This window comes from Pygocentrus nattereri, chromosome 12 (genome assembly GCF_015220715.1).
Source record: "Pygocentrus nattereri isolate fPygNat1 chromosome 12, fPygNat1.pri, whole genome shotgun sequence".
NCBI classification, from domain to species: Eukaryota; Metazoa; Chordata; class Actinopteri; order Characiformes; family Serrasalmidae; genus Pygocentrus; species Pygocentrus nattereri.
In genome coordinates, this window is record NC_051222.1 from 39,942,629 (window position 1) to 39,963,782 (window position 21,154).

Sequence of the window (21,154 nt, forward strand, 5' to 3'; positions counted from 1 at the left end):
TGGGTAGCAGGAGTGGGGGGCTGGATTCTATACCAGTTGCTATTGGGAGGAAGGCAGGAGACACTCTGGACAGGTCACCAGTCGATTTAGCATTGTCTTTGGACTGGGCTGGCGGAGTAAACCGGATTACCCAGAGAAAACCCACACAGACACTGGGAGAACATGCAAACTCCACACAGAGAGGAACCCTGGTCCCCCAGCAGGGGAATCAAACCCAGGCCCTTCTTGTTGTGAGGCCACTGCGCCACCAACAATGACACCATAGATAATACTTAACAAAAGTTAATTGTACAGTTGTTTTTTACTTAAACTAGTACATTCAAAAAAATAATGTAAACTAATTACATTTCACTACTAAAAGCACAAATTAGACTAGATATAATCCAGAATGGCTCAGAGCCTGATCTATACAGAACAGTGTTTTCTGCTTAAAGGTGGATTGTAATGATCTAGTTTGTGAATGTGATTGTAAAATCATAAAGATTACACTGATGGTTTTCTTATTACTTTATTGATCTTTGGCGTATCTGTGTGCTCAAACTGATTGCAGGAGTGTATGTAAATTAGAGCGTAAACGTTTAACAGCCTGAAAAGTCATACAAAATGCTCATGAATCAGACACAGAGTAGCTTATGCATCAATAAAAGCAGAAAAATCTGCATTCTGTTTTATTCAACTTTGATGAAAAAGGGCCACTATGTTTCTCTAACAGTGCAAATAAAATTGACCCCAGAATCAACCCGTGTGGTACACCCTTTGTGATGTCTTTTGTGTCTCAAATAAATAGAAAATTATGTGTAACTATGCATCAACTCACAGGCCTGTTGATGACACATTTTTGGAATTTACATTATACAGGCACTCAATGTCCTCTTGCCTTAAACACAATAAACCGAAAAGGTTTGTTTTCATTGGCGTTTATTGGGAACCTTTCAGATCAAGATCAGTATAACCTTCTAGGAAACTTCCAGCTTCTGAAATGTTTAGTGTTAATTATTAATAAGGGTTGATTTTCTTTACTGTTTTATTCTAATGCCAATTTTTGTTTTTGTTTACTCCAGTTGTGTTTGAAGCAGATGAGCTGTGTAAAGTATGAATGTCCATCCTTCTGTCTGGAGATAGAATCTGCTGTTAAGTTTGAGCTGAAAGCCCAGCTCACCTACCTCAACCCTCAGCAGTACACAGGGGTGAGGCCCATTATGTTTTTGTTTTAATTGACATTCTATACAAATTAGAAATGATAAATGAGCAAAAAATGTTTGATTGGGTTTGTTGAGGTAAATCTGTCACATTACATTACCAACCAGTTTCCAATTTGAAATAATACAATGACAACATCAACATATTAAATGTTGAAACTGGGAAATTTTATTGTTTTTTGAAAAATATTTGCCCATTTTGAATTTGATGCCAACAACACATTTAAAAAAAGGTTGGGACGGGGGCCTGTTTACCTGCTGTGTTTCATCACCTCTTCTTAAGCAGCACTCTGTAAGCATTTGGGAACTGAGGAGACGCCGCTAAAATTCTGAAAGTGAAATGATTTCTGTTCTTTGATACAGGATTTCAGTGGATCATCCGTTTCAAGGGCTCATTTTTCATATTTTTCTTTTTTTTTTCCATATTTTTAATGCGCCAAATGTTCTCAGTGGTGACCAGTCTGGACTGCAGGCAGATAAGTTTAACACCCGGACTCTTTTTTAATATGGTGCAATGTTGCTGTAATACCTGCAGACTGTGGTTTGGCGTCATCTTGCTGAAATAATCAAAGCCTTCCCTGAAAAAGACGTCGTCTCGACGGCAGCAGATGTTGCCAAAACATCTATATATCATTCAACATTAATGGAACCTTCACAGATGAGCACGTCACCCATGCCATGTGCACTAATGCCCCCTCGACCATCATGAATACTGGCTTTTGAAATGTGTGCTGATAGCAAGTCGGATGGTCTGTCTCCTCTTTAGCCTGGAGGATGTGCATGTTTTTCAAAAAGAATTTCAGATGTTGATTCGTCAGACCACAGGACAATTTTCCACTTCCCCTCAGTCCATTTTAAATGAGCTCAGGCCCAGAGAAGGTGGCAGCGTTTCTGGATCCTGTTTATATTTGGGTTCTTCTTTGTGTTTTAGAGTTTAACAGCGTTTGTGGATGCAGTGATGAACTGTGTTCACAGACAGTGGTTTTCAGAAGTGTTTCTGAGCCCATGCAGTGATTTCCACTACATAATCATGTCTGTTTTTAATGCAGTGCTGCCTGAGGGCCCAAAGATCACGGCCAGCAGATACTGGTTTTCAGCCTCGTCCCTCACAGACAGAGATTTCTCCAGATTCTCTGAATCTTTTAATGACATTATGTGCTGTAGATGATGAAATCCTCATTTCTTTGCAAGTTTGAATTATTGCACTATTTGCCCGTGCATTCTGAAAGACTGATGAACCCCTCCCCAGACAATTTTTTTTTCTCAAATCTAATAATTGTGAGTTTTGCCTCAAAACTACCCACATGACAACATTTATTCATCAAGATAAAGGTGTTTTGATGTAAAAACTTTCTCCATGTCTTTCCTCTCCAGAGATGGTCACTCCATAAGTTCAGTTTGGAGAATGGGTTCTTGAGCTTTGCTGAGCTGGACTTTGACAGGAGTCACTACAGTCAGACATCTAATGGCCCACAGGTGAGAGCCATGATGAGACAACAGCTCAGCACTTTATCTTGCTGTTATTCCTCATTCATCTTCCTACTCTTCTGTTTTACAGGACGACGCCACCAAATTCCACCAAGCAAAGGTAGAAATTTGCTAATTCAATGTTTTACTCCTGTGCAGAGCTGTTCTAAGTGTGTGAATTTAATTCTGTACATTTTTATGTGTCTGAAATTTTTACTTTAGTTTTTTACAGTGACATTTTGATAATTTGTATATATATATATTTGTATGTATATATATATATATATATATCTACTAGCAGCACAACTGCTTTCACTGCTTTCAGCTATGAAGGGGTGGAGCTTTATGTAGTAAAACTGCAGATACAAAGTGCCAGAAGTGATAACTTTCTATAACTATAAACAGCAGGGTCCAAAAGTCTGAGACCCCATTGAAAGTCAGTTGTTTCCCTTTGAACCTGCAAATAAACAACAGACTTTTTTAGAATTTTGAAAATTTTAAAACAAAGAAAAGTTCGAGTAAAATGAATGAATATTGAAAATGTTATATTATTTCTAGGTCACTATTCAAATAGACCTCTCCATGGATCACCACCTTATCGTGGTGGAGGGGTTTGCATGCTTGAATGATCCTAGGAGCTATGTTGTCTGGAGCAAAAGCTCCTGGTAGGGTCTCCCATGGCAAACTGGTCCTAGGTGACAGGTCAGACAAAGTGTGATCCATAATAACCCCTATGAAAACACAAAAACAGGACTTGTGTACCCTGCCCGGAACAAGGCCTGGGGGAGGGAGGCCTGGGGGAGGGGCTCGCCAGCGAGCGTCTGGTGGCCAGGCATTTACTCATGGTGCCTGGCCGGGCCCAGCCCGAAGGAGTTACATGAGTCCCCCCTCCCATCGACCCACCACCAATGGGAGGGGCAGTAGTAGGGGTTTGGTGCTTTGTGGCAGTGTCCGAAGGCGTGGGCCTTGGTGTTCTGATCTTTGGTTGCTGAAACTGGCTTTTGGAACTTGGAACGTTACCTCACTGGCGGGGAAGGAGCCTGAGTTGGTGCGCGAGGTTGAGAGATACCGGCTAGATATATATCGGGCTCACCTGAACACACAGCTTGGGCTCTGGGTCCAATCTCCTTGAGAGGGGCTGGACTTTATTCTTTTCTGGAGTTGCCCATGGTGAGAGGTGGCGGGCAGGTATGGGCTTTCTCATAGCCCCTCGACTCGGTGCCTGTATGTTGGGGGTTTCTCCGGTGGACGAGAGGGTAGCTTCCCTATGCCTTCGGGTTGGGGAATGGGTTCTGACTGCTGTCTGTGCTTATGCACCGAACAGCAGTTCAGAGTACCCAGCCTTCTTAGAGTCCTTGGGAAGTGTGCTTGAAAGTGCTCCTCCTGGAGACTCTATTGTCCTACTGGGGGACTTCAACGCTCACGTGGGCAATGATAGTGAGACCTGGAGGGGTGTGATTGGGAGGAATGGCCTCTCTGATCTGAACCTGAGTGGTGTTCAGTTTTTAGACTTCTGTGCAAACCACAGTTTGTCCATCACGAACACCATGTTTGAACACAAGGACGTCTATAAGTGCACATGGCACCAGGACACCCTAGGCCGCAGTTCAATGATTGACTTTGTAGTCGTGTCATCGGACTTGCAGCCATGTGTTTTGGACACTCGGGTAAAGAGAGGAGCTGAGCTGTCAACTGATCACCACCTGGTGGTGAGTTGGATCAGGTGGTGGGGGAAGATGCCAATCAGGCCAGGCAAGCCCAAACGTATAGTGAGGGTTTGCTGGGAACGTCTGGCAGAAGAACCTGTCAGATTGATCTTCAACTCACACCTCCGTCAGAACTTTGACCAGATATCGGGGGAGGTGGGGGACATTGACTCAGAATGGGCCATGTTCCGCTCCTCCATTGTTGAAGTGGCTGACTGTAGCTGTGGCCGTAAGGTAGTTGGTGCCTGTCGGGGCGGTAATCCTCGAACCCGGTGGTGGACACCCCAGGTGAGAGATGCCGTCAAGCTGAAGAAGGAGTCCTACCGGGCATGGTTGGCCTGTGGGACACCAGAGGCAGCTGGCAGGTATGCCAAGCGATCTGTGGCTTCAGTCGTCGCCAAGGCAAAAACCCGTGTATGGAAGGAGTTTGGTGAGGCCTTGGAAAGTGACTAACTCGGCTCCGAAATGATTCTGGCAAACCGTCAGTGACTCAGAAGGGGAAAGCAGTGTGCCACTAGCACTGTATATAGTGGAGATGGTGTGCTGCTGACATCGACTGAAGACGTCATTGGGTGGTGGAAGGAATACTTTGAGGACCTTCTCAATCCCACCGACACGTTCTCCACTGAGGAGGCTGAGTCTGGGGACATAGGAATAGGCTTGTCCATTACTGAGGCCAAAGTTGCTAAGGTAGTTAAGAAGCTCCTTGGTGGCAAGGCTTCAGGGGTGGATGAGATCCGCCATGAGTTCTTCGAGGCTCTGGATGTTGTGGGGCTGTCTTGGCTGACAGGCCTTTTCAACATTGCGTGGACATCGGGGGCAGTGCCACTGGATTGGCAGACTGGGGTGGTGGTGCCTTTTTTTAAAAAAGGGGACCAGAAGGTGTGTTCCAACTACAGGGGAATCACACTCCTCAGCCTCCCTGGTAAGGTCTATGCAGGGGTACTGGAGAAGAGAGTCCGGCTTATAGTCAAACCTCGGATCCAGGAGGAGCAGTGCGGGTTCCGCCCTGAACGTGGAACACTGGACCAACTCTTCACCCTCTCCAGGATTCTGGAGGGTTCATGGGAGTTTGCCCAGCCAGTCCACATGTGCTTTGTGGATCTGGAGAAGGCATTCGACTGTGTTCCCCAGGGTATTCTGTGGGAGGTGCTTCGGGAGAATGGGGTACATGGCTCTTTGCTATGAGCCATTCAGGCCCTGTACAAACAAAGCTGGAGTTTGGTTCATGTAGCCGGCAGTAAGTCAGACTCTTTCCCAGTGAGAGTTGGACTCCGTCAGGGCTGCCCTTTGTCACCGATTCTATTCATAATTTGTATGGACAGAATTTCTAGGCGAAGTCAGGGGATGGAGGGTGTCCGGTTTGGTGACCTCAGGGTCACATCGCTGCTGTTTGCAGATGCTGTGGTCCTATTGGGGACATCAGGCCGCGAACTTCAGCTTTCGCTGGATCGGTTTGCAGCTGAGTGTGAAGCGGCCAGGATGAGAATCAGTACCTCTAAATCCGAGACCATGGTTCTCAGGCGAAAAAGGGTGGAGAGCCCTCTCTGGGTTGGGTATAGGCTCTTGCCTCAAGTGGAGGAGTTCAAGTATCTCAGGGTCTTGTTCATGAGTGATGGTACAAGGGAGCGGGAGATTGACAGGCGGATTGGTGCTGGGTCAGCAGTGATGCAGGGTCTTTACCGGTCTGTTTTGGTAAAGAAAGAGCTAAGCCGTAAGGCAAGGCTCTCGATTTACCGGTCGATCTATGTTCCCACCCTCACCTATGGTCATGAGCTTTGGGTAATGACCGAAAGAATAAGATCGCGAATACAAGCGGTAGAAATGAGTTCCTCCGCAGGGTGGCTGGACTCTCCCTTAGAGATAGGGTGAGAAGTTCAGTCATCCGGGAGGGACTTGGAGTAGACCCGCTGCTTCTTCATGTCGAGAGGAGCCAGCTGAGGTGGTTCGGGCATCTGGTTAGGATGCCTCCTTGATGCCTCCCTCGGGAGGTGTCACAGGCAAGTCCACCTGGGAGGAGACCCCGGGGAAGACCCAGGACACGCTGGCATGGCTATATCGCCCAGCTGGCCTGGGAGCACCTCGGAATCCCCCTTGGAGAGCTGGTGGAAGTGGCTGGGGAAAGGGAGGTCTGGGCTTCATTGCTTAGGATGGTGGATAATGGATTTCTTTACCACAACAGATCGGTAAAGAGCCCGCATCACTGCTGACCCAGCACCAATCCGCCTGTCAATCTCCCGCTCCCTTGTACCATCACTCGTGAACAAGACCCCGAGATACTTAAACTCCTCCACTTAAACTCCAAGAGCTTATCCCCAACCCAGAGAGGGCTCTCCACCCTTTTCCACCTAAGAACCATAGCCTTGGATTTGGAGGTAATAATGCACTCCTTCTTGTGCTTTATTGCCTAAATAAAACACTGATGTAGTACCAGTGTATGCCCAGATGTCCCTCACATGACATATATATCAACTTTACACTTATTTCCTAAAGTTATTTTAAATTTAGTCTTAAATTTTCTGTAATGTGTGAGCTTTGATTGGTTGGGTGTGAGTCTATGAGGTCAATCAAAGTTCTTCCACACTGTCAAAGGTGTGAATCTCTGGGTTAGACAGTGTCTACACTTTTGTGTGTCTAGTGTAACTGTAGCTGAAGGTCTGAAGGTCTGAAAGTCGGGAGGTTCTTCAGTGTGTGATCATATCTGTAAGTGAAAGCTCTCTCTGATCTCAGGTGAGCGTCAGAGCTGAGCTGGTTATTCCTCCCAATCGGATTTTCATCGTGTGCTTGGGGGTGGCAGGTGCGCTCCTTCTGCTCATCATCGTCAGCGTTCTGCTGTGGAAGGTAAGCGCCAATAAGAGCACACCTGTGATGTCATCATCCAGGAGCACATGAGGGGGGAAATAGAGCACCCCCTGTTGTTTGAGTTTAAAATGTTTGGTACATTTGACACTGACAGTCTGTCCAGATGTTACAATGACCGTCACTATCGCTCGTCCCACAAACTAGGCAGTGCCAATAAATTAATTTGACAATGTACACTGTTTGTCCAGCAGTGTTTCGCTGCCTAAGCTGTTATTAAGCTTGTTGTTTGTACTCTGGATGTTTGATTATGTTCAGTTCAACGTAAAAGAAACCAGTGCCCTAAAATTGGCAGAGAAATGCCATGTTTACGGGAGGACACGTTGACATATTTTTACTTTTATACTGAGCTGTGAGGATGCCAGTCTTACAGTTTTAATATTTATTTACAGGGTTGTATTGAGTTTATATAACTATCTTCTATGTTTTTGTTTTTCTCTCTCTTTTTCGCAGTTCGGCTTCTTTAAGCGGAAGAAGTATGAAGTAGTTCGGGCCAAGTTAGAAAGATCTAGAATGCCGGTGAAATTCATAAAATCCACTAAAATAAATGATGACTGAATGTAAGACAATCGTGTCTTACAAATCGTGTTCAGTAATTACTTCTTTTATTGTTTATTTTGGAACGAGTTCATACGTTTGATACAGATACAGTCCATATGCTTAACAAATGTTTTATGAAATGGTTATTGTAACTCCGACGTAAAGTTTTAGACTTTACAAGTTCTGTTATGCTTATACTGTTTTTTAAATGATTTTATTCAAATAAATAAAGCACATTGTGTTTGGATTGTGAGTTATGTTTCCACTGCCGGCCACCAGGGGGCACTGTCCTATCACTGCTGATGTGTTTATACATTGGAAGCAAACTGAAATCATGGCTCAGGTCTGATTGTAGTTTTAAGATGGGTGCTATCTTATTGTGGGTGGTTGGTAAGGTGTTGCTAGTTGGTGGTTAGGGTATTGCTATGTTATTGTGAGGGTGTTACTGGGTGGTTGTTAGGTGTTCCAGGTAGTTACTATGGTGTTAAAAGCCCAATAACTGAAAATGACATCATCATTGATGCTCCAAATACAGGGTGATTTAAAAAGATTGATCCGATTCCAAAATGATTAATTTCCCTCGTAAATCATCACAGATCAGTGCAGTGAACTGTAAACGGTTTAAATGAGGGTAAAGTTTATTATGTAATTGTACAAGGTCTCAGTCTGAACCTCCTCCAGCTGTACGGACGACATCAACACCACAGTCAAACTCATCCCAGACTGGACTGAGCGTGTCAGGCGTCGCTGCTCTCACAGCTCTTTCAGTGGGATTTCGGAGATCATCCAGTGCTGTGGAACCAGCGCCGAACGCTCTGAGCTGCTGGAGCTTCACTGCTGATGAAAATCCCGCTGCTCAGTTCTGACGGATTCACTCTTATTGATGTGGAGACGCAGAATGCTCTGCTCAGGGGTCTCAGCTCCTCTCAGACTGAAGGAGCCAGTCAGAAACTCTATGACCCCCTCTTACAGTTGGAGTGTGATTGGTTCCTCGGTTGTAAAAAATATGGAGCTTTGAAATCGGATGAATCTTTTTGAATCACACTGTGTTTCACAGCTGGTATTTCTAGCAAATCTCCTGAGAAACTCTTATATAACCTTATGCCTAAATCAACACAGAGGTGATGGTATTGGTTTAAGTCTATAAGAACCCACTGGTTCACTGATTTAAATCAGCAGCTGAATGAAGCATCAGACATTATTGATCACAAGTGTTTTTAGAAAATGAGCCTCACATAGACACGGTGCTTCATGCAGTGCGAATGACCTCATATCAGGCTAATGAGAAACGTTTATTTATTTTTATTGTTTATAGATGCAGACAGCTCTAGTGAAAGTAAACTGTGTTCAGCTTTTCTTAAATTACAGCAAGGATTTACAGAAACAAATATAACTGATTCCCACGAGGCTCAGATTTTATTTCTTTACTTATTTATTGTAAGTATTATGTGTATAATGGGGGTATGATGTGTGCTTGGTTAGTGTAGTGGGTAACACCTCTGCCTTCTACACTGTAGACTGGGGTTCAGTTCCCTGCTTGGGTAAACACCCTACACTATACCAATAGAAGTCCTTGGGCAAAACTCCTAACCTTCACCTTCACCGATGTGTAAAAAATGTAAAAGCTCCTCACAGAAAGTTCCTACATGACCTGGTTCTGAATTCACTGCCTGATGACTGAGACGCTGTTTTATGAGAGTTTAGAGAACTTCAACTCCATTCATGGTGGAGGGAGACATGCAGGGCGCTGTGCGGCAAAATAGTCCCCAAAGAAAACTCATTACTCCAGATTTTCCCCTGTTTTCCATCATCAACATTCCATATAAACTCAGAAGACTCGTGTAGGTTCTCTGGTGGATCTGGATGGTAAATAAAGTGTCTATATCTCTGTTGTAGTCATGGAGACGCCTGGTTCACATCACCACCACTGTAAAGACATCTGAACCACTTCACACCAAACCCAATGAATGTCTCCGTTTACACCTCAATCACTGAACTGGTTCATTTTTTGCATTGTGATTTTTTTTCTTGTTGTTGTGGAAACTTGCTTTTGTTAATGACCTCATTCAGCCTGGAGCAGTTTGGCCCCGCCCATTCAGCCTACAGCATTTTGGCCCCGCCCATTCAGCATACAGCAGTTTGGCGCTGCCCATTCAGCCTACAGCAGTTTGGCCCCGCCCATTCAGCCTACAGCAATTTAAAATACATGACAAATGTAGAACAAGAGCTCCATAAATTCTCAGATCTCTGAATAAAAACATGATTAATATGAAAATGCATTGCAAGTTTTTATTCAAACATTTTTTTTTCAAGAGAATCTTTACCTTTACACACAAAACAAGATCTATATCACCCATACATTGTAAATATTCAACACTAATTATTGACTAACCTACAATACCATAATTAAAATAATTATTATAACTTAGTCAAAATGGTCTTGTTCGCACAAGCATGGAACAAACTACAACATGTTTTTGAACATAGTGCTGTGACAACATACGTAAAATAGGAATATTACACATTTTACTTACGATCTATGTTTCATCTACAGAGTGAAAAAAACAAGAATTACATACGGATGCTATACATTATTCGAAATATTAAAATAAAAGCTAATATTCTAATATTTTCTGCTTAAATATTCAAACTGCTAATCAGTGTCTAAAACGTATGAAGGAAGAGATTTGAAACCCTAATGATCTGTAACAGTGTAGCGCTGTAGCGTCTAGTGTTAGAGTAGGAACGTCGCCCTCTTGTGGTCAGAGTGAGACTGTGCGGGTGGACCTCTATTAGAAGTTCACTAAAATGCCCCTCGTATTATTAATACGCAGCTATTAACTAATAAATTATTCTGAGAAACAAACAAAAAAAGTCCTTAAACATCCCCAACGGATCATGGCGTATTCCGGCGTAGTTCTTCTCAAACAGAGGCGCGTGTTGTGTTCCTCTTTGAAATATCTCAGTATTTTATGTGTTATATATGTAATAATATATACGTGTGTATATATATATATATATATATACATATATATATATATATATATATATATATATATATATATATATGCTTTACCATATTCATGGCTAATGTTGATCAGTTAAACTGGTGGGCGTCTATGCAGTTCGCTCATAAATTACACAAAAATATTCAACGTTAAAATGCACCTCATCACCTTCCACTTGCGTTTATCTCAGGATAGTTCTGATCGGGTCAGTTGTGTGGGTGTGTAACTGAACTGCTCAGTGGTTTAAGGAACCTGTGCTGAAGGTCCATATCAGCTGCTCCCTGCTGCTATTAGAACAGCGCTAATGTAAACGGCACTAACAGTGACTCGGAGCGAAGTGGTACTGACACCGCCGGCGCTAAGCTTGCGCACAGTTCACTGATATTAATGCCACTAACTACAGCAGCACTGATATCTGTGCTAACACTGCTAACTCTAACAATTTTGGATATCTACTGTTAGTCAGACGATGCTAACAGCAGCAGTGATATCTGGTGTTAGTCAGGTGCTAACAGTGCTAACATGGCTATATCTAGTGTTAGTCAGGTGCTAACAGTGCTAACCTGGCTATATCTAGTCTTAACCAGGTGCTTCCAGTGCTAACTTGGCTATATCTAGTCCTAACCAGGTGCTAACAGTGCTAACCTGGCTACAGTGTTATCCAGGTGCTAACAGTGCTAACGTGGCTATATCTAGTGTTATCCAGGTGCTAACAGTGCTAACTTGAGTATATCTAGTGTTATTTGGTGCTAAAAGTGCTAAATTGGCTACAGTGTTAACCAGGTTCTAACAGTGCTAACTTGGCTATATGTAGTGTTAATCAGGTGCTAACAGTGCTACCTTGGCTACAGTGTTATCCAGGTGCTAACAGTGCTAACTTGGCTATATCTAGTGTTAGCCAGGTGCTAACAGTACTAACTTGGCTATGTCTAGTGTTAACCAGATGCTAACAGTGCTAATTTGGCTATATCTAGTGTTAACCAGGTGCTAACAGTGCTAACATGGCTATATCTAGTGTTATCCAGGTGCTAACAGTGCTAACTGAAGCAGGTGATGTTAACTGCTAAGAAAAGGAATATTTAGTAGTTGTCAGTAAATACTAGCAGAGCTAACAGTAGGTCAGTGATATCTAGTTTTATTCAGGTTTAGCCAGTGAGATCTTGTCTAGACCATGAGATGCTAGGAGTGCTAACAGCAATAGTAATCAGAGCTAACAGCCAGTGATATCCAGTGTTATTTAATGCTAACTACTTCATGCTAAGGGTGCTATTAGTAAGAATAGTCAGTGATGCTTGGTGTTATGCTAACATTCCGAACACCAACAGTATTCAGTACTATTAGTGTTGATCAGGTGATGCTAACAATGCTAACAGCAGCATTAATCGGCAATATCTAGTGTCCACTAATTGATGCTAACATTGCTAGTAATAGCAATGAAGTGTGATGTCTAGTGCTAATGAGATAATGCTAACAACATAGTGATCATCAGTGGTATCTGGTGTTGATCAGGCAATACTAGCAGTGCTAATAGCAGCAGTGGTAAGTGATATCTAATTTTAACCAGGTGATGCTAACAGGGCTAACTGAAGCAGCTATTGGCTACGTCTAGTGTTAGCCAGGTGATGCTAACAGTGCTAACTGAAGCAGCTATTGGCTATGTCTAGTGTTAGCCAGGTGATGCTAACAGTGCTAACTGAAGCAGCTATTGGCTACGTCTAGTGTTAGCCAGGTGATGCTAACAGTGCTAACTGAAGCAGCTATTGGCTACGTCTAGTGTTAGCCAGGTGATGCTAACAGTGCTAATATTAGTGATGGACCGTCATAGCTAGTGCTAAACTTGTAATGCTAACAGCAGTAATCAGTGTTATCTAGGGTTAACCAAGGGATGCTAGCAATGCTACAAGTAGCATTCCCCAGTGGTGGTGCCACCTGGCTAACATCCCCAGCTCATCGGCGTCAGGATGGAGTCCAGCAAACTTCGTGTTGTCACCTTTCAGCATGCGCTAACAGTCCGACACTAACTGAGCTCAGTTAGCTGCTGTGCGCCACAGTCTCATCTCCCCCGGCATCGGCCTCGCTCTTCAGACGCAGCACGGGCGCTCCGCCTGCGCCGGCCGCCGTCCCGTCGATGCCGGATGCAGGTGAGTTGTTGTCCCCGCCCCCCTGCTCCTCGGCCGGTTGGCACGGTGACTCGTGCACCCGCATGTGCTTGGCCAGGTGGTCGGAGCGCATGAAGACACGTGGGCAGACGCTGCAGCCGAAGCGCTTGGCCCCGGTGTGCGTCTGTAGGTGCCGCTGCAGCTCGTCGGAGCGCGTGAATCGCTTCCCGCAGAACAGCCAGTTGCAAACGAAGGGGCGATCGCCGCTGTGCCAGCGCAGGTGCGCCTTCAGGTGGGATGTCTTCACGTAGGCTTTCCCGCAGCCTGGGATGTGGCAGTTGTGCAGGTGCTTGCGCTTGTCGTCATCGTTGCCTGCAGATGCCGTTCCCAGAGACTCCGCGCTGAGGCAGTTTGGGCAGCGGCAGGCGGTCTGACCCGGAGCTCTGCTGCCGGACCGCCGGGGGGGTTTGGGCCGGCTGGAACCAGAGCCGCCCGCGCCCTCTTGTGGTTCCTCCAGGGAGAATGACGCAGAGACTCCGGGTGGGTGCAACATGTCCGGTGCGAGCGGCTCCATTTTGAAGCCGTCGGGTGGGTACAGCGGGGACGGGTGGGGGGACGGTGGCAGGCAGCACATCTGGGCCTCGGGGTTGTAGGAGCTGACAGAAGGCTGCAGACCCATCGAGCCCCCCTGACCCATCCCCCCACCCCCGAGACCTGATGCCCCCTGCAGGTCCACCCATCCTCCTGCAGCTCCCCCGTGCAGGTCCCACCATCCGGACATGCCCACTTCCTCTGGGCCTCCAGGGGGTGCTGCTCTCAGCCACGGCTCGTACGGGTGGGCCATGCGGAGACTGTGAGCACTACCGTGTGTGTGGTTTGGGGTGTAGCGATGCGTTTGCTGGTGTTTTTGAAGTGTCAGCGTTTTTCAGCACATCTCTGGAAGGCTGGACTGATCAGATTGAATGGAACGAACAGCCTGTGGAGAGAAAGAGTGAGAGAGTTGATAAAGCTGTCACATTCTGAGATAGTAGTAAGACCATTATATAATTATTCAGTCTATTTCTATTGATTTTTTCTTGTTTTATGCAATTATATCTAATGAAAATATGATGCAATTGACAGAAATTTTCAGAAAAGAAGGAATAATGTTTGCAATGATCGGTCCCTGAAATAAGACACTTTGAATGGTCGTATCATACTCTTACAAGAATCTCATATTCAGAAAAATGAGATATTTGGTCTACGTTTCAGATGTTTTCAGATGTTAGGGCTTTCTGCAGTGTATGATATGCTATATGATCTCTAAATGTCACTAACGTTCTACTTCAGCACATACAGAAACAGGACACGGGCACATTAGACACCTCCTATGACATAGTCATCGACGTTCAGCCTGTTTGTTCAGATTCTGAGGAAGACCGCAGGACTACATCAAATCCAGAACCTGTTGTTGATCCTGAGTGAGCTTTGCTGATCAACTAAGTAATCCAGAATCCGCCAGAAACCCACAGAACACAATTCAGCGAACAAGACAGGCTGTGAAAGGCTTTAGAGACAGACTGAAATAAAGCATTCTGCTTCATCTGGAAACAGTAAAAAAAACTGAGCTCAACCTGATATTCACACAGTTTATGGCTCTATAGCGGAAGTGGGGCTACTGCATATTTTTTTGTATGAATGGTTTTGCAGTTTCTAATAGTAGTTATAGATGGTGAACTTTGCCATACTTGCAACATTTTTCCAATTCTTTCCCCCCAGTGTAGTTGTGTCCAGTTCCCTGTTACCTAGATCTCCCTCTATCACACTGTGCTACCAAGCCTGGCACGTTTTTTTGCCAAATCACTTGAAGCTCCAACAGATCTTTTCAAACTGCCTCTCACATAACATCACTGGAACTGTTCATTTTGTTTGGTCAGTTAACAGATGCCAACATTTGTTAGCGTCACACTGCGTGGTGGGGAAGGGAGTCAAGCAAAGTTTATAAACTACATTTAAAGAAATAAAATATTGGCAAGCAGCTGTACAACAAGTCCAAATTTAACGAAATACTGAGAGAATAATGATCGTCCATCTCTGGCAGTACCAGGCGAGAGACACTGGCTTCTGTTGTTTTGTTAGAAACTCCCTGACCATAAGCTTATCTTATATCTAGAGAACTTACTGGGTCTGATCATTTCTGAGAACTGAAAATTTCATGCCAGTAATATTTAATTCATTTTTATTCAATAGAATTGTTTCTTTTATACCTGTAAGTTTTACAACATTACTCGTTTCATTGTTAAGTTCAGAGTGAAAATAAATGGATTCAGTTCTTGAAAATGCCCAACAGAAAATGATCCAATCAGGATTGTTCTCTCTGTGGTATCTTACCAGATACAGCTAAGCGAGCTCTTCTGTTGGTTAAGTCTTCAGGAGCTGGACTGAAGACCTTACACTTTAGATTCACTACTAATATAATTAGGATGTGACAGAACCAATTATGCTCTCATTTACAATGAGTTAGGGTTAGGGTTAGCTCTAGTCCATCTGGAAGTTTGATGTACATCACTGATGGTGAATAAGAGCAGGCTGACAAGTCAGAAACACAGCCTCTGATTGATCAACAAGTCAGAAACACAGCCTCTGATTGGTCAACAAGTCAGGAACACAGCCTCTGATTGGTCAACATGTCAGGAACACAGCCTCTGGTTAGATGACAAGTCAGAAACACAGCCTCTGATTGGTCAATAAGTCAGGAACACAGCCTCTGGTTAGATGACAAGTCACTAACACAGCCTCTGATTGGTCAACAAGTCAGAAACACAGCCTCTGATTGGTCAACAAGTCAGAAACACAGCCTCTGGTTAGACGACAAGTCAGGAACACAGCCTCTGGCTAGACGACAAGTCAGGAACACAGCCTCTGATTGGTCAACAAGTCAGAAACACAGCCTCTGATTGATCAACAAGTCAGAAACACAGCCTCTGATTGGTCAACAAGTCAGAAACACAGCCTCTGATATGTCAATAAGTCAGAAACAGAGCCTCTGATTGGTTAACAGACTGAACCCAAGGCATCAGTGAATAACTAAGAGCAATGTTCACAGCAACAATGACTCTTTTCAGCACAGAGAAACCGATAAATAAGGAGACATTGAATTTGTCATCATAGATTTATTTAAAAAAAAAAGTCAGTGCAGTTCAAGTCTGGATTCTTGAAAGGGGGACATAATCACACTGGAGTGCCCACTGGAACAGTACAACACTGCCTTTCCAGAAAAAAAAATAAAAGTAAGTCTCTAATTTGCAGCATTCCTGAGATACTTCTTTTATGTACAAAGTGCTCTGATGTCATATACAACATCATCAGCCTTAAAGAGTTAAGTAAACCTTCAAAACTGTCCTCCACTCTCCGCATGGGTGGGATGGACAGAACCTGGTTTGGCTCTTTTATTAAGATAAGATAAGATAAGATAAGATAAGATAAGATAAGATAAGATAAGATAAGATAAGGCTTTATTGCCATTCACATCACATGTGGTACATGAGGTGGAACGAAACATTGTCCTCACGGTCTAGTTAACTATTATGTCATATTTCTATTTTGACACTGTTTTCTAATCTAATTCTAATGAATTATGAAGCTCACATACAGCATCATCAAAATAAAAGTGTTAATTAATTTACAAAAGCTGCTCACAAATAACCATAAGCACTTTTTTCAACTACTGATAAAGAACAGTAAATGATAAATGTGACACCACATGATTTTAAGCTTGGAGAGTGTTGTTTTTCATTTATGGCATTTGGCTGACACTGTTATCCAGAGCGACTTACAATTTGATCATTTTACTCAGGAAGATGAAGTTAGGAGTCTTGCCCAAGGATTCTTATTGGTGTAGTGTAGGGTGGTTACCCAGGGGGGATCTCCTGGCATAGAAGGCAGAGGTGTTACCCCCTACACTACATCAATGACTTACTGGTCACTTGCTGTGAGCAGTAAATCATTGGCAGCATGCAGAGAACCCTCGTAACATTCTTTATTCACTTCAGGTACTGTGCTTTACCAGTCACTCCAAACCACTGTTGGGAATATTCTTGATAATTAATATATAATTACAGATTATTTCCACTCTTCAAAAGTGGAAAAAGCAAGGCAGGTAAACATAGTATAGTTATTGTGTGTAAATATTGTAAGGAAATTTTTATGTCATAAAACGTGTGGTGGGAATGTTTGGGATGGGGGAGCATTAGAGTCTATAATTGTTCTCACAGGTCAACTCCAGGAAGTCTGAAGAATGTATAATATCTCATTTTTCTCATTTCTCATTTTGTTTGGGGCATTTTTCCACTGCTGGGCTGTGGCTGTGGGACTGTAGTTGAGGGATGGTTGGGATAAAATTAACTAAAATTGAGCCGATTAGTTTTTAAACCTTAGCCATATGTCAAGTGCTGTCAAATTGGTCCCTCCTCCTGGCAACCATATGGACAGTGTTTCTTCAGAATTTCCTGTGTTCTGTTTGGGTCTTCAGGCTGGTTCATGATTCCTCTGCTGGACCCCGTCTGTCTTGTAGCTGTGCGTCCTCTTTTTCATTTATCTTCAACTTATCTAAGTGTAATGGCAATGGTGTAATTGAATACTTGGGTTTTTTGGGCTTGGTTTGTGAGGTCAGGCTTGAATTGGTCGAAGATCCATTCATTTGTTTTCTTTGCCATCCAAGGTTTTCTTAAAATTCTTCACCAACACCAGAGTTTAAAGACATCTATATTTTTCCTGTCTTGCTTGTTTCTTGACCAGCTTTCACATCCATAAAGAACCTTAGAGAAGACCACAGCCTGGACAATTCTTATCCTTGTTTGTGGGGATAAATTGTTGCATTTGAAGATCTTCTCAAACTTCTTTGTCCTTGTTTTGCTGAGAGCCAATCTGTGTTGCATTTCTCGAAGAATGCTCTGTTGTTAATAATTGATCTGAATGGGCAGAATCTGTCCATCATTTCCACACCAGCTCCATCAAAGCTAAAGATAGCAGCGCTGTCATAACCATAGTCTACTTCATACTGAGCTGAAGTTCCATCTGTTTCCCTCTGTTCTTTAACCTCTGGCTAGAGCCCACTGATGGGCCCAAAGTTTTATTACACAGTTCTATCTACGAATCTACGAATAATCCAACCAGTACCCACTGAAATCCCTGTAGTTACTGACTAATAAGCTTTAGTATGTAATAAGCCTGGGACTTTTGGAGGTTACCTTCCTTATAAGGGCCCTCAGATGGTCCTGCCTATTCGTTTTATTTAGCTGGTCTAGATCTGTATTGATGGCAACATGTAGCAAAAACTTCCTCAGGTTAATCAAAGTCAAATCAAACAGGAACTATCAAAGACTGAGAACAATTTAATATAGGAAATATTAAGAGCCAAATATTGTCCTTGACTCTCTGATTCCTCTGTGATGATATGACGTATGTGCTGGACACACTAAAGTCTAAATCTTCAATAAAACAAAAACTCAAATAGGTCAACACATTCAGTCAGCAGTCAAAAATCTAATTAGCTGTAATATCAGATGTAGACCATGTAGGCATTCCCTGTGGTGTAATTATGATTGATAGTACAGTGGCAGCACTATAATTGGTATTATTATAACAGTGAATTACAGTGCAGGAACAGCATAAAGCCCCAGTCCTGGAGGGCTTTGGTCCCCTAGTTTCCTACTCACTGGTATTGGATTAAAACATTGTTGATTTGATAAAACATCAACCACACTTTATTATTCTTCAAATTATAAAAATATTTCTTAGTAAAAAGAAAAGGAATGAAAATGTGAGACCTAAAATGATAATTTATCAACTGGTAAAGGATCGATTCATTTTTGGCAAAATATTTTCTGAAAGTGTTGGGATGCCCTACATAGGCATTAACATAGAGTTGCCCCCCTGGCCCCACCTCCTTTTCAGCTCTAACAGTCTTCCACTCTTCTAGGAAACGTCTACAAGTTTTGGAGAGTGACTGTGGGAATTTCTGCACATTCATCAAGATCATCTAGGATGAGGTCAGGAGAGTGTAGTGGCTCTTGCCATTGTGCTTGATGATGTAAGGTTTACATGCAGCTGCTCAGCCATGCTCAGCCAGGCAGGCTGCATGATTTTATACACCCTTGGAAATGAGACTGAATGAAACACCTGAGTGCAAAAACCCAGAACCAGCTGGTTCCGAGACAGTTTCTGCTGTACAGCTGGTAATGCTGGTGAATTGGTCTTTAGGCCCGTCACTGCACCTCTGAGTCATCATCATGATGTTCTCCATGTGTTTGTAGCGTAAATGTATTGATATTTATATTTTGTCTCTTTAATGATGATCTTTGTAATTGAGAGAACTTACTCTAACTTATTTAGAGGATAAACTGCCTTGTTTATCACATTTTTAGAGAGAAAAACAGCATCATGCTCAACCTCAGAGGTCTGTGATGTTGGTTTTGTCGCCCCTGATGGGCGGAGCAGGACTTGACCCCAATATTCACAAGTCCATAACCATAAACACATAAACACACACACACACACACGTTTGCTGACAGTAGTGTCCCACTCAAAACTTGTTCCCATGGCGATGGTGGTTCTCACCCCCCTCCCCTTCCTGCCCCCCCCCCAAAAAAAAAGCATAAAGTGAGGAGAGACATAAAGACGAGTCTGAACACGAAACACATACAAACAAACTGCCAGGTACTTCCCACCGGCCGACCGACAAAACGGCAGAATGAAAGAGAGAGAGAGAGAGAGAGAGAGAGAGAGAGAGAGGAATGCTTACAGTGTGTGTGTAAGTGTGTACTTGTCTTACTACCTTTGTGAGGTCCTCACAGTGATAGGACAAGATGAAGGTTTGGTATAAGTGAGGACCTCACTTAAAAATGTGCCTGGGGTTAATGTTTGGTTACTGAAGCTAAGTTTAGGTTTAAGTTTAGTTGAAATTGCCAATGGATGTTAATAAGAGTCCTCACAAGTACAGTGAGACCAGCATGTGTGTGTATTTGTGTTTATAGGTTGTAGCGCAGGTAGGCGGAAGAGGTCGGCTCGCAGCTGTGAAGAGCTGATGACAGCTGTGGCCCTGCCCACCAGGTGTGTGTTTGTGTGTGTGTGTGTGTGTGTGTGTGTGTGTTATGTGGGAGGTGTTGGCGTGGTGCCAGCCTTCATTTGTATGTCTATGTTAAGATGAGTTCTGGCAGACAGTTAAACCTGTTTGCTTTATAAATCACACACACAGATATGTACAGCCTGTGTGGAACCCTCAGGGCATTCTAGATCTTCTGAGAAGGTCTAATGATTTCTGGAAACTGAAAAAATACATATCTGTTCATTTTAATTCAATAGAATTGTCATGTTTGTTGTACTTAATCTCTGTAAATATTGTAGTAACACTCAAATTTCAATTTCAGGTTTTGAGGTTAAAATCCTGATGGAAAATCATCCAATCGGGATTGTTCTCTCTGTGGTCTGTAGGGAAATAAAGCTGAGCTGCTCACGCATAAGTTAGGACTTCAGCAGCTGGACTGAAGGTCTTACATGTCAGATGAACTACCAACTTAATTACGAAGTGACAGAAGAACCAACCAGACCATGTGATTTCAGACACTTTTGTGGAACATCAAGATGTCACTGACGGTGAATATAAGCCTCAACAAAGGTGGTGTTTGTTGCGCATTTTCTCAGCATACACAATTTGTTTGAGAAGACCCCAGAGATAAAAATCCATAATAAAATAAACAATAAAATAAAATATAACATGTCCTGTGACTTTTGACTCAGCCTGTACATATTGCTGTTGTTGGAACAAAACATTGTATCTCCAAAATGGTAACTTTACAGGAGAAGGATAAAACATACTCTAATGTAAGCCAATGGAACCAGAGTTTTGTCCAAGTAATTTTGGACTATTTCTTTTGGTCTATTCATCATGAAATTTACACAAAATGTAAAGGACAACAGGTGTTTTCAAATTATGTTAAAAACTGAAAAATGGAGATTTTCGTCCAACAACAGCCACATATTATATTATATATATATATATATATATATATATATATATATATAATTTTTCTAAGCTGCTTATTCTCCTGGTTGGTGAGCTGGAGCCTATCCTAGTGGTCATTGGGAGAAAGGCAGGAAACACCCTGGGCAGGTCATATATGTGCATGTGCGATGCCACTATATTTGTCCATGGCAAATGTTTCAGTTTATTCCAAAAAATGTGGAAAATATGTTTGATTATTCTCCATAAATGATACATTTATATTACAGCAGTGCTG

General features: G+C 43.1%; 2 protein-coding genes and 1 long non-coding RNA gene across 4 annotated transcripts in view; 2 read left to right on the top strand and 1 right to left on the bottom strand.

Annotated features, from left to right (window-relative positions):
• The window catches only part of LOC108412866 (integrin alpha-M-like), a 79,005-nt gene extending 70,989 nt beyond the window's left edge, over positions 1 to 8,016 (top strand). For both annotated transcript variants that reach the window (XM_037543636.1, XM_037543635.1), the window contains 5 exons: positions 1,062 to 1,187; positions 2,574 to 2,675; positions 2,758 to 2,787; positions 7,103 to 7,213; positions 7,685 to 8,016. In XM_037543636.1, the coding sequence (XP_037399533.1) occupies positions 1,062 to 1,187; positions 2,574 to 2,675; positions 2,758 to 2,787; positions 7,103 to 7,213; positions 7,685 to 7,789 (474 nt within the window). In that variant the 3' untranslated portion in view covers positions 7,790 to 8,016. The remainder of the gene's footprint in view (positions 1 to 1,061; positions 1,188 to 2,573; positions 2,676 to 2,757; positions 2,788 to 7,102; positions 7,214 to 7,684) is intronic.
• Positions 8,017 to 10,875: 2,859 nt separating this feature from the next.
• Positions 10,876 to 21,154, bottom strand: part of sp6 (Sp6 transcription factor) — a 50,961-nt gene continuing 40,682 nt past the window's right edge. The window contains exon 2 of the mRNA XM_037543773.1: positions 10,876 to 13,854. Within this exon, the coding sequence (XP_037399670.1) occupies positions 12,811 to 13,722 (912 nt within the window). The 5' untranslated portion in view covers positions 13,723 to 13,854 and the 3' untranslated portion in view covers positions 10,876 to 12,810. The remainder of the gene's footprint in view (positions 13,855 to 21,154) is intronic.
• Positions 15,955 to 20,581, top strand: LOC119264798. The gene is made up of 3 exons (XR_005131227.1): positions 15,955 to 16,147; positions 19,892 to 19,967; positions 20,285 to 20,581. It is a non-coding gene; the product is annotated as an uncharacterized LOC119264798 (long non-coding RNA).